The sequence below is a fragment of the Talpa occidentalis genome, unplaced genomic scaffold (genome assembly GCF_014898055.3).
Source record: "Talpa occidentalis isolate TD23 unplaced genomic scaffold, MPIMG_talOcc4v2.1 talOcc4.17, whole genome shotgun sequence".
NCBI lineage: Eukaryota > Metazoa > Chordata > Mammalia > Eulipotyphla > Talpidae > Talpa > Talpa occidentalis.
The window spans coordinates 38,764,071-38,779,377 of NW_023601754.1; the positions used below are offsets into that span (position 1 = coordinate 38,764,071).

The window sequence follows — 15,307 nt, forward strand, 5'->3', positions numbered from 1 at the left end:
CATTTTTTTTTAAGATTTATTTATTTATACAAGCACTGGGTACAGTCAGAAGCGCGGGAGGGTGAGAGAATACACCAGAGCCAGAGCAGGGAGCAGAACAGGCAGACTGATGAAGCACACTGCTGAGGGGAGCAGCGCTCGCAGCAGGAGAGGTCTGCGCGCCATGTGGGACCCTTGCCAGTGGCCGGGGATCGAACCGGTGCTGCAGAGGCTGCGGGCAGCTTCGCAGCCCAGTGCTCAATCGCTGCGCCAACAGGGGAGGCCCTATCTATCTTCTCTTTTCTTCTCCGTGCTTTGCTCCAACTCCCGCCAGCCTCAGCCCCTCTCCTCGGTGCTCCATTTGCCGAGACTGATTTGGGACTTTGGCATCTAAACCCATCTAAACTTTGGCATGAGATTGGCCCAGAAAAGCCTTGCTTGGCCATCTTCTGCTGGTTCGGGGAAAGAGACTGTGTTGGTTTCCCTCTGTGAGTCCAGGTAGTTTCACTAGTCCAGGCCTCAAGGCTCCCCCAAAGCACTCCCAAGAAAGAAGTGGGTGCCTTGCCAATCCCAGGACCCCAGAGCACACGCCTTACCCAGAACTCGGTATACCGGGCTTCCCAACTCTGCTTGGGATCTGCAAGCTTTCCTAGAGACTGTCAAATATTTGCTCCCTGTGCATCTACAAATGTCACCCAGCAGCCACCCAGATCGGATGGGATTCAGTCCCTGGGAGGCGAGATTTTTTTTTTTAAAGATTCATTTTTATTTTATTTATACAAAAACTGGGGTACAGGCCAGATGCGCAAGAGGGTGAGAGGATTCACCAGAGATAGAGCAGGGACCAGAACAGGCAGACTGACGAAATACACTGCTGAGGGGAGCAGTGGAGAGACACGAGAGGTCTGCTCGCCACGTGGGTTGCTCCGAAACTGGCGCTGCAGAGGCTGTGGACAGCTTCACAGCGCTACGCTCTACTGCCTGCGCCACCAGGGAGGCCCCTAGATTTTAACTCTTTCTGTTTCTCCACTTGTTACTGGTCTATTCAGACCTGCCATTTTTTTTTTTTTTGGTTTTTGGTTTTGTTTTTTTTTTTTAAAGATTTATTTATTTATTTATTTATTTATACAAGCACTGGGTACAGTCAGAAACGCTGGAGGGTGAGAGAATTCACCAGAGCCAGAGCGGGGAGCAGAGCAGGCAGACTGACGAAGTTACACTGCTGAGGGGAGCAGCGGGCAGCAGGAGAGGTCTGCGCGCCATGTGGGACCCTCACCTGGGCGGCCGGGGATCGAACCAGCGCTACAGAGGCTTCGGGCAGCTTCACAACCCAGCGCTCAACCACTGCGCCAACGGGGAGACCCCTGCCATTTGTTTTTATCAGTTTTGTTTTCATTTCTCTTTTTGTTTTTTAAGATTTATTTATTCATGCATACAAGAACTGGGGTACAGGCCAGAGGTGTGGGAGGGTGAGAAGATTCCCCAGAGAGAGAGTGGGGAACAGATCAGGTAGACTGACTGAAATACACTGCTGAGGGGAGCAGCAGGGGAGTCAGGAGAGGTCTGCTGTGCCATATAGGAATCTCCCTGGCCATGCAGGATCAAACCCGCACTGCAGAGGCTGTGGACAGCTTCACAGCACTGTGCTCAACCACCTGTGCCACCAGGGAGGCCCTTGTTTTGTTTTTGTTTTTGTTTTAATGGTGTAGAAGCCTATTCAGGGACCTGGAAAGATGGTCACAGAATACAGTTAAAGGGGTGGGGGCAAAGTAAAAATGGTATTTACAGGTATATATTTACAGTATGATTTGTTTTAGTTTCTTAATCACTTAAAAATATCAAAGCATATCAGCTGATATTTCCACATACTTAAAACATGTGCTTCAACTCAGACTAGGCAAATACAGTCAGAGCCCCCAAATCCTGGGAAGGCTTTCTGGACCATGTAGCTTCCAAGAATCACTATCTGTAGGTAAGGCAGCAGTTTCCCTCCTGGCTTTCCTGTATTGTGTTGATAAAGCTGCAGTTCTGAGTCTGAATTTCTCCTCTTTGTTTACTCTTTTAGCTTATACAAACACAGAAAGCAAACTCGCCTGGGTCAGTCCGTCTGTCCTCTTCCTCCCAAGAACTGGCATCATCTTATATATTGTTCCAAGCATGACATTTTATTTTTATTTTTTTAAATATTTTTACATAGCCAGCACAGTTAACTTGTTCACAACCTTTTTTTTTTTTTTAAGCTTTATTTATTTATACAAGCACTGGGTACAGTCAGAAGCGCGGGAGGGTGAGAGAATTCACCAGAGCCAGAGCAGGGAGCAGAACAGGCAGAAGGACCGAGGTACACTGCTGAGGGGAGCAGAGGGCGGCAGGAGAGGTCTGCGCGCCATGTGGGACCCTCACCCGGCGGCCAGGGATCGAACCGGCACTACGGAAGCTGCGGGCAGCTTTGCAGCCCAGCGCTCAACCGCTGCGCCTCCAGGGGAGGCCCCCAAGCATGACATTTTAAGGGGTAGTTACTTTGTCCTTGCAAAATCATATCTGAAATTTTTTTACCATTTGATTTGCATCCACTGGATCCTTTATCTTTTTTTTTTTTTTTTTTTAATACAAGCACTGGGCACAGTCAGAAACGCAGAATGGTGAGAGAATTCACCAGAGCCAGAGCGGGGAGCAGAGCAGGCAGAAGGACTGAAGTACACTGCTGAGGGGAGCAGTGGGCACGGCAGGAGAGGTCTGCGTTCCATGTGGGACCCTCGCCTGGCGGCCGGGGATTGAACCGGCACTGCAGAGGCTGGGAAAGCTTCACAGCGGGGTGCTCAATCACTGCGCCACCAGGGAGACCCTTTTTTCTTTTCTTTTAAAACATTTTGTTGCCCCTAGCTTTTCCTATCTGGTGTAAAGTTGGCCAGAAAGCATCCTCTTGCAGCCCTGGCTTTATTGCTGTGCTCTGCCCCACCTCCCACTTCATCAAACATGTTATGTATGTCTGCTTTGTTTAACTAATGATCTAGTTTGGGGTCTTTCATAAATCATCTGGTTTGGGGGGGACTCCCATTTTTAGTCCCACCTGTCCTGGGCCATCCAGGACTGGTGCTGAGCCAACTGAGTTCCCATGGGGATTCGGGGAAGGAAGCGGTTATGTCATTCTGTCTCTTCTTGCTTCCACACCTCTCTCTGGGATGGTGACTCCTTCCTGGCTCAAACCCCCACACCCCCTAAATATTGGTCACAGCTGTGTGTCAGCTGCCCCTGCGGGTGAAGGTGACTGTGAGTCACAGATGCACCAGCAAGCCCCCACCCCCAGGGCTTTAGGCGAGGGGAGCCACCTGTCCATTTTTTCTTCCCCATTTGTTGCAAGCCTGCTGTGTGCCAGGCACAGTTCTAGGTGCTAGAGGCCCAGGGGTGAACAAAACAGATAAGAATACATGACCTGTGGGGGGTTTATAACTCAATGGAGGAAGACAAGGAGCAATTAACTGATAAGATCATAACAGACTATGTGAAAAGCCTCAAAGAAATGAGTGGGGTGCTGGGAAGACTTGGAGGGGCTTTAAGTTTGGGGGTCCGAAGAAATCTGAGGGGGTGACAATTGTTTATTTATTCTAGTATTTTTGATTGGGCCGGTGTCTTACAAGTGCCAAAAAATCTTCCAGTCTGTGGCTGTACAGATGACAACAGCAGACAGCACTAGGTCCTCCCCGAGCTTCCAGACCAGTGGGCAGAGACGACTGTCAAGAACAAATGAACCCACAGGATACTTTTTTAGAGAGAGATAGAGATTATGGGGGAAATTAAAATACAGAGCACTGGGCCTCCCCTGGTGGCGCAGTGGTTGAGCGCTGGGTTGCGAGGCTGCTCGCAGCCTCTGCAGTGCCAGTTCGATCCCCGGCCTGCCAGGGAGCAAACCACATGGAGCACCTCCTAACTCGCCTGTTGCTCCCCTCAGCAGTGTATTTCAGTAGATCTGCCTGTTCCTCTCCCCACTCTGTCTCTGGTGAATCCTCTCACCCCCCATATCTCTGCCTATACCCCAGCTCTTGTATGCATAAATAAATAAATCTTTTTAAAAAATTAAAATAAAATAAAATACAGAGCAGTGTAACCCTGAGGGAGCTTCGCACATTGGACCGTCCAACCAGCAGGTGAGGTCAGACCAGGTTTTCTGGATGTGGGTAGACTGAGGCACAGCTGCGATGGCAGGAGGTGGCTCAGAAAGGAGGGAACTTGAGATGGGGAGTCAGGAAGGCCTCTCTTAGGGTGGCACCTGAGGAAACCAAGGAGCAGCACAGGAAAGATGTGGGCAGGATTTTCCCAGCATAAATCTACAGGAGGGAGGCCAGGGATCAGCAGGGAGCCAGATGGAGAGGACTGGCGGGAATAGAGAGCAGAGGCTGGATTTCATCCTAACACCAGCACATGGCCTGGGATCCACGGTGCAGGGCTGGCGGACCTCACGCACCTCCATCTCTCTGAGGCCCTCAGACGGGCTGCACTGTGACGTCACAGTGCCCCATGAGGTCACAGCAAGAAGCTCCGGAGCCATAGCCCACCGGTGGGCTCACTAACATCACATCACCGCGGGACCAGGGCCGCTGGGCCATAAAATCTTAGGGAGCCATGCCAAAACGGGACGTCGTGCTCACCAATGTCACCATTGTCCAGCTGCTCCGACAGCCATGCCCCGGTGAGGGGGCGGCAGGGTGACCCCGGGAGGGGGACACAGCGGGTGGAGTGAATCCGGGGAGGGGAGAAGGGTAGCCTGGGCGCACCCCACGCCCCCGCACTGGGCTCACTTTGGGTCCGAGCTCCCGTTCAGCAAAGCGCTCGCCTCCTGGAGTCGGCGCAGGCAGGAGGCGCGGGGTGGGGCCGCCACCTGCCGGCCCCGGCCCTTCCAGCCAGAAATCGCTTCGCGGCTTCCCGCCCGCGCCCTCATCCACCCTCCAGGCCCGCCCGCCTGGTCCTCGGGGTTTGCTGGCGGTGGTTTCTGTGCTGGTGGCGGAAGCTCGGGGGCAAGGCCGCGGCAGGCGGGGGCCAGGGGGTCGCGAGGAGCGCGCGGCTCGCAGACATTTCTAAGGAGACCCCGCACCCCGAGGAGCTGGGTCTCCCATTCAGCGGACGCTTGTGCGGGTCTGGTCAAAGAGACCGCTTTGGGGGGGGGGGTGGACTCTGACCTCCCTGCATTGCGCAAAACGAGGACATTTGCAACGCGCAGGGGCCACGCCAGTCGCTTTGCAGGCGCGCCCTCGTCCCAGCCTCATAACCGTCAGCTGAGCCCATTTAACAAGGCGACCTACAGAGATAAGGGAGCGCAAACCACTGCCCTAGGTCGCGGGGCTGGAGACGCGATTCCCCGGCCTCCGCGGCGCAGGGCTGGGGCGGGCTGGGGCGGGCTGGGGGCGGGCTGGGCTGGGCGAGGGCGGGGCTTAGGTCTCGCCCCGGGGTCCCGAAGGCCTGGGAGTCCCAACAGCTCACCGCTTAAATGACTGGGAGACTTGAACCCTTCCCTGCTCATCATCGCTGTGACCTCGGGCCTCGGTTTCCCCTCCGCAAAGTGGATTTCCAGCTCATGTGTCATGGGATTGTGTGAGCTGATGCACGTGAGGAGCTCGTCCCAGCACCCAGCCCGTGGTGGCACCCAGGAAATGGGAGTGCCGTAGTAATTGGGAGAAGGCACCTGTGCGTTTGTTTCCCCTACCAGGTGATGCTTCATCACTGAAGCGCCTCTGGGTTCCTCCTTCCTGGCCTTTGCTTTGCTCCAGCCTTGTCCTCCACCCCTAAAGTGGGGCGGAGAAAGGGGGCAGGCTGGGGTAGTTGGGAGAGCAGGACCACCTGGGCTTTCTTTGAAAGGCCCCCAAGGGGGCTCAGATACTCTTAATCCAGATGGATAAAGCTCCCCCTTTTCTGACAGTAGAAACAGAACCCCCAGGAGCACAAATATCCTTAGAGTCACTGGTAACCCATAAATGCTGACTAACCTTTATGAACTTGCACTGTTACTGGAGACACCCACAGCCCAGCCTGGGGCCACGAGGTCTGTGGTGGAATGAAGAAGTCAAGGAGACAGCCAGGCCAGGGGACCCCCAGCTCCTAGCCCCTCCTCCACCGCCATGTGCCTTTGATCCTGGAGCCAAAAGCATCTCACACCTTCACCTTTCAGCTTCTCTGCAATCCTACTATCATCCTTTCTGGCAAATACTCTTTGTATTACACTTCCTCCCCTCTGTTAAAATCAGCACCCACTCATGGGCTGTGAGATCTTACTGCGTCCTCGAAGCAGCCCAAGGTGGAGGGTCAGATGAGATGCCAGGACATAAGCAGGAAGGTTTGGTCCAGCACACTCTTAATCCAGATCTTAATACATAGGTAGCAGGTGGCTAAACCAGGGTTGACACGCAGACCAGAACCCCAGCTTGAAACCTCCCCACATCTCCCTTCCACCTCCCTCCTCCTCTTCTGTCATGTAACTCAGACCCACACCTCCGAGCACTGGGGTGTTATCTGCAACCCAGGAGTGGGAGTGTGGTTCTAGACAGGTGGAAGTTGCTAGAGGTTTCCATTTATTTTCGTATTTCTGATACACCTGTATTTCCAAAACTTCTCTGGGCCTCAGTGCAGATCTGGCAAGCCAGATTCTCCTAAGAAGTGCCCCCTTCTTGAGTGATTCTTACCAGCAGAACAGTGTGGGGGACCACTGAGATCAATTACCAACAAGCTCAGAAAATGATCTTTTTTAAAAAAAAGATTTATTTATTTATGCATACAAGAGCTGGGGTACAGGCCAGAGATGCAGGGGGTGAGAGGATTCACAGAGACAGAGTGGGGCACAGAACAGGCAGACTGACCGAAATACACGAAATACACTGGTGAGGGGAGCGGCAGGTGAGACAGGAGAGTCTGCCACGCCGTGTGGGTAGCTCCCTGGCCAGTCGAGGATCAAACTCGTGCTGCAGAGGTTGCGGATTGCTTCATAGTGCGGTGCTTAACCCCTTGCGCCACCAGAGAGGCCCCCAGAAAATGATCTTTGAGCTACAAAGGTATCTCAAAGGTGTATAGTTTCTCAGAATCTGTATTCACACAGCTTATAGGACCTCCAGTAATTCTCACGGGACTTCTCTGAGAGAAGTACTATTTTCTCCATTTTACAGAGGAGGAAACTGAGGCACAGTGAACCTCCCCCCACGCAATTGTTAAAAATGCAGACTCCCTGGCCTCTCCTGGTGGCGCAGCGGTTGAGCGCTGGGCTGCGAAGCTTCCCGTAGCCTCTGCAGCACCGGTTCGATCCCCAGCCACCGGCGAGGGTCCCACCAAAAAAAAAAAAAAAAAATGCAGACTCCCTGAATGAGAATCTCCAGGGAAGGGGCCCTGGTGTTGACATGTCAAGGCAAGTCCACCCCAGGCCATTGTGTGGACCAGGCAGGGCTGGGAGACGCTGAGCTCGATGGCCGGCTGCCAGGAGCCAGCCTTGGGTTCTGGGGGCAGAGACGGTTCACTCTTACCCGGATGAAGCAGCTCACTTCCACCCTCCCCCCACAGTCACCAGACCACCACCACCGCCCCCACCGCCACCGCCCCCACCTGAACCCAAGGTTGAGCCAACGCCTGAACCTGAACCTGAACCTGAACCCGAACCCGAGCCCGAGCCCATAGAGGAGGAAGCCCCGCCGCCACCACCACCACCACCACCACCTCCACCTCCTCCACCTGTTAAGCCGAAACTAATTGTGGGCATCAACGGGTAAGTGGCCCCGAGTTCTTCCTGAGACTTTAGGGTGCAGCCCCTCCTCTGGGCCATCTCCATGTGTCTCCCCAGTACTGCTTTCATTCTGCCCCAGCTGGAGGAGCCAGGGCTCCACCCTCAGGGACCCCACCTTCTGGTGGGGAGAGAACAGTAACAAGTGAGGAATAAGTCAGTGTGGCGGGTGTGTGTTATGAACAGCATGGCACCCGGGGTGCAATGAGCCTGGAGGGGGCAGTGTGAGCCAGGGCGGTGTGGAGGCCTCTGGGAAATGACACTGGAGCGGGCCTCAGTGACAGCTGTGCAGCAAGCCATGGCCCTAAAAGGAAGGAGGCAGCTCCTGTGCTGAGGACAGAGGAGAAGTCAGCATGGGTGGGGTGGAGCAAACAAAGGGGAGAAGTGGAAGGGCGGTCGGGAGCCAGCAGGGCCTGGTGACCCATGGTAAGGACTTTGGAGTTGGTTTTGCTGATAGTTGCGGAGCTTTCAGGCCAAGAGACACAATCAGACCCACCATTCTATGAGACCCGTTCAGCTGCAAGGTTAGGAAGGGCACAGGGGATGGATGGGCGGAGGAAGCAGGAAAGCAGTGAAGAGTCAGGCAAGGCCGTCTGGGCAAGAGACAACGGTGGCCCACACAGGGCCAGGCTGCTTCTTCCCCCAGACTGGAGGGTCCCACTCAGTCTCTTCAAGTGGGTGTCTTCCCTGCTGCCCCCTACTCTTCCATCCCCTCCCCTGCCCCCCTCGAGGAGTCTGAGACCCCCTAACGCCCATGTCCCTGGACAGATTCGGACGCATCGGCCGCCTGGTGCTGCGGGCCTGCTTGGAAAAGGGGGTGAAAGTAGTGGCCGTGAATGACCCATTTATCAGTCCCGAGTACATGGTGAGCAGCAGGGAGGCGGGGGCCGGGTGGAGGGAGCTCTATGGAAGGTTCCCCTCTGCAAAGTGGGGACTCCCTGGAGCTGCTCATCCCCCCATCCCTGCCCCCACAAAACTAGGAGCCCTCTGTCTCCCGCAGGTATACATGTTTAAGTACGACTCCACCCACGGCCAATACGCAGGAAAGGTAGAATGCAAGGACGGCCAGCTGCTCGTGGACAACCAGGAGATCAGTGTCTTCCAGTGGTAAGGGCCGCCGGACGTAGCAATGACTAGGGTGGACTCCTGGTGACGTGGGGTTCATAACTCCCCCAAACCGTGCGCATGTGCCTCTGGGTACTGGTTTGCAGAGAAGTTGTCAGAAAAGCTGTTCATCCCAAGTGGTCTGGAAGCACTCACCTAGAAAGATGCCCGTTGTACTGCAAGCACGTTGTACTTAACACACATCTGCATGTTTTCTCACAAGCTTGTCAACATGTCTAGACCTCAACTCGTGGTTCCCCTTCAATCTCCCCACCTATCCCTCTCCCTTCCCCGGACATGGTAAGGCGGCCTCCGATCAGTTCCGACACAGCAGTGTTTAAAAAACATCAGACGGGCCTCCCTGGTGGCACAAGGGGTTAAGCTCTGCACTATGAAGCGATCCGTAGCCTCTGCAGCACGAGTTCAATCCCCGGCCAGCCAGGGAGCAACCCACATGGCGAGGCAGACCCCTCCTGTCTCGCCCGCTGCTCCCCTCAGCAGTGTATTTCAGTCAGTCTGCCTGCTCTGTTCCCCGCTCTGTCTCTGGTGGATCCTGTCACCTCCCACTCCGCATCTCTGGCCTGTGCCCCAGCTCTTGTGTGCATAAGTAAATAAATCTTAAAACAAACAAAAACAACATCAGATGAACGCGGTGGTGTAGGGTCACTGAACGGAGAAAAACCTGTGTCATGCTTCCTTTGAGTAGGCAATTTAGAGTCAATAATAGTCTTACCTTTAGCTTTGCCTTTGGAGTAATGGTGATGTAACTTTTATTGTTTATGTACTTTTCCTGTTGTTAAAGTTATCATTTATTTTAGTTTTATGATTCTATTAGAGCTACAAGCATAAGGAACTCCTACTTTCTTTTATATCTATGTAAAAGATATTTAAACAGTGATAATAAAAATAATCAAGTGTATTTAAAAAAATCAGATGAACCCAGTTACTCCCCTACTTAAATCCTCCAGTGGCTTCCCATCACCCCAACAAAATCCCAGCTCCTGATTGCACCCAGCACTCCACCTCCCACCCCTGCAGGCGTTAGTCACCTCAGCCACATGCCATCCACCTCTTGAGGTGCTGAGCCAGCACCTCTCACCACCACCCCCCACCGCCCCTGGCAATGCTGACTCCTTACAACACCAATGTTCTTTTTTTTTAAAGATTAAGATTCTTTTTTTTTAATTAATTAATTTATTTATACAAGCACTGGGTACAGTCAGAAGCGCGGGAGGGTGAGAGAATTCACCAGAGCCAGAGCAGGGAACAGAGCAGGCAGACTGATGAAATGCACTGCTGAGGGGAGCAGTGGGCGCGACAGGAGAGGTCTGCGCGCCATGTGGGATCGAACCGGCGCTGCAGAGGCTGCGGGCAGCTTCACAGCCCAGCGCTCAACGGCTGCACCACCAGGGGAGGCCCACAACACCAATGTTCTTTTTAAAAGACATGTTTAGAATCTTTAAGTCATCAACATTCGGTGTTTAATACGTTTCAAACACAAACATTTTCAAGACAGCAAAAAAAAATTAAAATTGACCAAGTTGGAGCGAGTAAACCTACTTTATGTCTCAAAGTAAGTGTTCCCCACTGCTGCACCCTGGCTGCCTTAAACCTTTGCACACACTTGCACAAGCAGCCTGGTGGCGCCCGCCAGCCACGAACAACATCTGCAGCTTTCCTGGGCTCTTCCTAGCAGGTGTCCTTTGGGCCTCTGTAATAAGGGGGTCAGAGCTGGGTGCAGTGAGGGGAGGGCGAGTGGAGTCAGTGAGAACAGGAGCAACTGCTTGACCCAAGTTTGAAATCTCGTGTTCTTTCCTGCCTGCCCCGGCACCATCATTTCTGTCACTTGCAGCTTTTTTCCTGTCCCTTCCTGTCACCGCAATGTGTGCCCCCACGCAGATGCTGCCTTCTCTGGTGACCTCAGCAGAGGTCTGCACTCCCACACCACACTGAGGAGTGTGGACATTGTCAGGTTGTGCGTGTGTTTACCTGGCTCCACCCCTCTCCAGTCGGGTGACCTTGGGTAGTGGACTGACCTTCCCCAGCCTCAGTTTCCTCAGAATCTGATGGGGACAATATCAGACCACAGCAGGGAGCACGGCCGGAGTTAACAGGTTAATAGGGAGCACGGGGAAGGGCACTTTCCCACAAGGCCACAGCCTCCTTGCAGGGAGGGCTGTCAGTTTGTGTCATCATGTGGCATTGGCATCAGCAGGTGCAGGCCCCAGCTCTTTACTAGACTCAGTACCTCCTTAAAGAATGAAGGAATGAATGAATGAATGAATGAATGAATGAATGAAATCCTCGAAACAGCTCTCTGGGAAGAAGGGTAGGCCCCATGACAGCCTAGGGGAAGAGGCTGGGTTGTCCTGGGATGCTGACTCTTTTCCCCATACCAACTCAATAATGGCTGCAGAGGAATTTATTGAAGTGCCCCCAAACTTGGAAGGCAGGAAGTGGAGGCGGGAGGCCTCAGAGAAGGGCTAGTCAGGTCAGATGATGAAAAGTGTGATTTGACAGAGCAGATAACCAGGGAGAGAAAACCATGTGGTGGCCCAGGGAATAGAGGGAAGCCCCTCATTCATTCATTCATTCATTCCTGCAGCATAGCTAGAGTGCAGATCCCAGATCAGGCACCTCTACTCCCTGCTGGCTCTGCCTTCTACCCCCTATGCCCTGACCTTGGCCCCTCTGAAAAATGCCAAAAACACTACTCAGGTTGGGAGAATCAGATGAGTCCAATACAGATAGAGCATACAGAATACAGCATATGGTAGGTGCTCAACACATGTGTAGAATGACTTAAAAAACCCCACAAACACTGATTGAACCTCTCTGAGGGGAGCAGGTTCATGGAAAAGAAAACAGACCCGGCCCTGCTGCTGTGGTATGTTCCAGAAGAAGAGACACTAATGAACGACCCCAGATGCAAATACTGCAATGTAATGAACCCAGTGAGAGGGAAGACAGTGCATAAAATAGCTTATCCTTTTATTGTTTTGTGTAAATCCAAGCAAAACACAGCAATATTTGACATTCAATGTTTTGAACAATGGTTGATAAAATAAAGATGTGCATTTGAAAAACAGGAAGCAAATCTCTTACAATATAAACCACTGGCCACAACAGCCCCAAGGGGACGTTAGACTCCAGTCCTGCCTGCAGGGAGCCTCTCTGGGGCTGCAGTGTCACTGGGGACCCAGGCCTGCCTCTGGCAGAAGGCTCCTCATTGCAGGAGTTGGGTGGTAAAGACAAGAGGGGCAGGAGGGATGTGGTGAGGGGCCACTGTTGGGGACTAGGAGTAATGGCCTCAACTTCAGGGGAGCAGGGAGTAATCAGGTTGCCCCCCAGGGATTGAGGCCTGAGTCAGGGAGTTGGCAACTGTGTTCAGGAGTAGCGCAGCTAGAAAAGGGTCAGCATTGGAAGCAAGGACACAGGGTGGAGCCCATCTGGGCAGTGTGTAAGGGGAACAATGACTACAGGGCAGGCAGGCAGGCATCTGGTCAGCCTTTCAAATGGTCAAGGTCATAGACTATGGAGGGGAGGCCAAGCGGGGGACTCACAGCTGCCACCCTCCACAGCGACCAGCCCAAAGACATCCCCTGGAGGTCCGTCGGGAGCCCCTACGTGGTGGAATCCACAGGCGTGTTCCTGACCTTAGACAAAGCTTCGGTAAGTGAGGAGGGGATGCCCAGGACCATCTGGGGTGTGACGTCATGACACTTCATGGAGCACTTCATGACACCTGTGCTCCTTCCCTAGAAACACATCGAGGCAGGCGCTCAACGTGTGATCATCAGCGCACCTTCACCCGATGCGCCCATGTTGGTCATGGGGGTGAACGAGAAGGAATATAACCCTGGCTCCATGAGGATTGTCAGGTAACAGGCAGCCCCGTTCTGGAGTGTGTGGGTGGGTGGATGCGCCAGCATGTGGTGGGGAGGGATCCTCACCGCCACTCCTGCCTGACCCCTGGCGCCGCTTCCACAGCCATCTGCTTCTCCCCAGAGTCTTAGCGGCCTTTATGTTAATGTTACTTAAAATTTAGAAAGGCATGACTTTGGGGGAACTGCCTCCAACTGCGCCTCTGGCGCCTCCTCCTGAGGCATCCCCATTAATCCCCTTCATCTTCTGTGGGTACACCTTGAAAGAGGGGAGTTGGAGGGTACCCTGTGACCCTCTCACAATGCCCCTGCACACCCGGGCCTCTTCCAGCAATGCATCCTGCACCACCAACTGCCTGGCCCCCCTAGCCAAGGTCATCCATGAGGAATTTGGGATCGTGGAAGGGCTGATGGTGAGTTGAGGAGAGGGGCTGGAACAGGAGGGAGGGCAGGAAGAACCAACCTCTTGTTCCCAGGGCTTGTTAGCATGTGCAGGTAACGGAGCGACTGGTTTTGGGAGGAGGAGAAAAGTCTTAAAACACTGTGGGCCCTGGCTTGTGCTGGTTCCGCCAGCCTCCACATTAGGGTCACCACCCTGGGTGTGGGGAAGTGGCCTGGGAGCTTGGGCGTGGGAAGGCCTCACCTCGGCCCTCTTCTTCCCCAAGACCACGGTCCATTCCTACACTGCCACCCAGAAGACAGTGGATGGGCCATCGAAGAAGGCCTGGCGAGACGGGCGCGGAGCCCACCAGAACATCATCCCAGCCTCCACAGGGGCTGCCAAGGCGGTGGGAAAAGTCATCCCCAAACTCCAAGGGTATGAGGGCAGGAAGCTGCCACCAGGGTGGGGAGCACACCCGGGGAATGGACTGGCCCCCAAACATTAAGGTGTCTATTGAGGGGAAAGCAGTGACAAGAAGAGATAGACAGAGAAGTCCCTGGATTCTGACTCCCACCCTCATGTGCATTTTCTAGGAAGCTGACAGGAATGGCCTTCCGGGTGCCAACCCCAAATGTGTCTGTTGTGGACCTGACCTGCCGCCTGGCCCAGCCTACCCCGTTCTCAACCATCAAGGAGGCTATAAAAGCAGCAGCTAAGGGGCCCCTGGCTGGCATCCTGGCCTACACAGAGGATGAGGTAGGAACAGAGGACAGGGATTCCCTGGGGAGGCAGCGTGGTTTCTACTTGTCATGGAACTGCTGGCAATGTATCAAGATAGGAATTTCAGGGCTGGGAAGGTCAGATCTCCCAGGCTCAGGGACTTTGCATTTACTGCTTCTTTGGTCTGAAAGCTTTTCCCCAGATGGCCAAATAGATCCACCTCCTCCAAGTCTCTACTTCAGCCTCCCTCCTCAGCAAGATGTTCTTTTTGTGGCCCTACATTTCAGTTACTGTAGGCCCTGCCATTGTGTGCATTTCATGAAAGCAGAGATTAGGGACTACCTTAGTACTTGCCTAGCTCCAGGGTCTGGCACACAGCAGGTGCTTAATGAACAAGAGAAAGGCTCCCATTTTTTAATACTTGCTCCCAGCAGCCATGGCCAGGTGTCTCCCCTGTGGGAGTGTTTGTTACCATCCCTTCACTCTCAGGAGTGCCACCTCTGTGCCTCCACCCTGGCGCTGCCTCCCTGCTTTAGCTCCTGCAGGTCCACCCTTATGCAGCTGCCAGGATCTCATTTTATAATGAAATCACCCCCAGTGCTTAAAACCTTCCTGGAGCCTTCCACCACACTGGGGTCACATGCTGAGGACCTCTGTCCTGCTGCATCTTCCACCTCAGACACTGTGCCGAGGGGCCTGAGTTGGCCAGATCCTCCTTGTCCCCTGAGAGGACCCTTGCGCAGCCCAGTCCAAGCGCCCACCTTATCCCGGGAAGTGATGTTTATGGGCGGCCTCATGGTGTTGAGGTCTGTGTCCTCCGCTCAGTCCCGGCCAGCAAAGCCCCATCTGCCTTCTTCATACCCTGCCGCTGCAGGAGCAAAGCAGCGCCCCACCAGGTATGGCAGATGAACGGATGGACAGAAGGCAGAAGAGCCCGCGCCCGGGCTCCTGGAAGCCCCTGCTCTGCGGCCCACACTTAATTTTTGCAATTCTGTCGCCCAGGTGGTCTCCACGGACTTTCTCGGCGACCGCCACTCGTCCACCTTCGATGCTAAGGCCAGCATTGCGCTCAATGACCACTTCGTAAAGCTCATTTCCTGGTAAGGAGTCAACACAGAGAGTGGAGGGAGGCTAGGGGCGATCGGAAGGGATGCCCTGATCCCCAACCCCGCTCCTCCCTTCCCAGGTACGACAACGAGTATGGCTACAGTCACCGGGTGGTCGATCTCATCACCTACATGTTCAGCCGAGACAAATGAAGCAGGCTGGCCCCTGCCGCCTCCACCTCCCAGCGCTCTCGGGCCCCAACCAGTACCTCCCGTTCCCGCACTCGGCTCCTCGGGGGGAAGGAGGGCGCGCAGGGTGAAAGGCCTGCGCCGCTGGCCAACAGCGAAATAAAGAATAAAAAAAGACAGCGGCGCCCAGTCTTTCCGCGCCAGCCCCGCTCGCGAGTCCGTCTCCACCCGGAGCGCACCGCTCCGGTTC

The 15,307-nt window shown here is 54.1% G+C and overlaps 1 protein-coding gene across 1 annotated transcript; it reads left to right on the top strand.

Moving 5' to 3' along the window:
- Positions 1 to 4,498: 4,498 nt before the first annotated feature.
- GAPDHS (glyceraldehyde-3-phosphate dehydrogenase, spermatogenic) lies at positions 4,499 to 15,229 on the top strand. The gene is made up of 11 exons (XM_037517951.2): positions 4,499 to 4,666; positions 7,516 to 7,717; positions 8,501 to 8,597; positions 8,733 to 8,839; positions 12,418 to 12,508; positions 12,599 to 12,717; positions 13,052 to 13,133; positions 13,386 to 13,537; positions 13,696 to 13,858; positions 14,825 to 14,922; positions 15,009 to 15,229. The coding sequence occupies exons 1-11, from the start codon at positions 4,600 to 4,602 to the stop codon at positions 15,079 to 15,081; spliced, it is 1,251 nt and encodes a 416-aa protein (XP_037373848.1). The 5' UTR covers positions 4,499 to 4,599; the 3' UTR covers positions 15,082 to 15,229.
- The last annotated feature ends 78 nt before the right edge of the window (positions 15,230 to 15,307 follow it).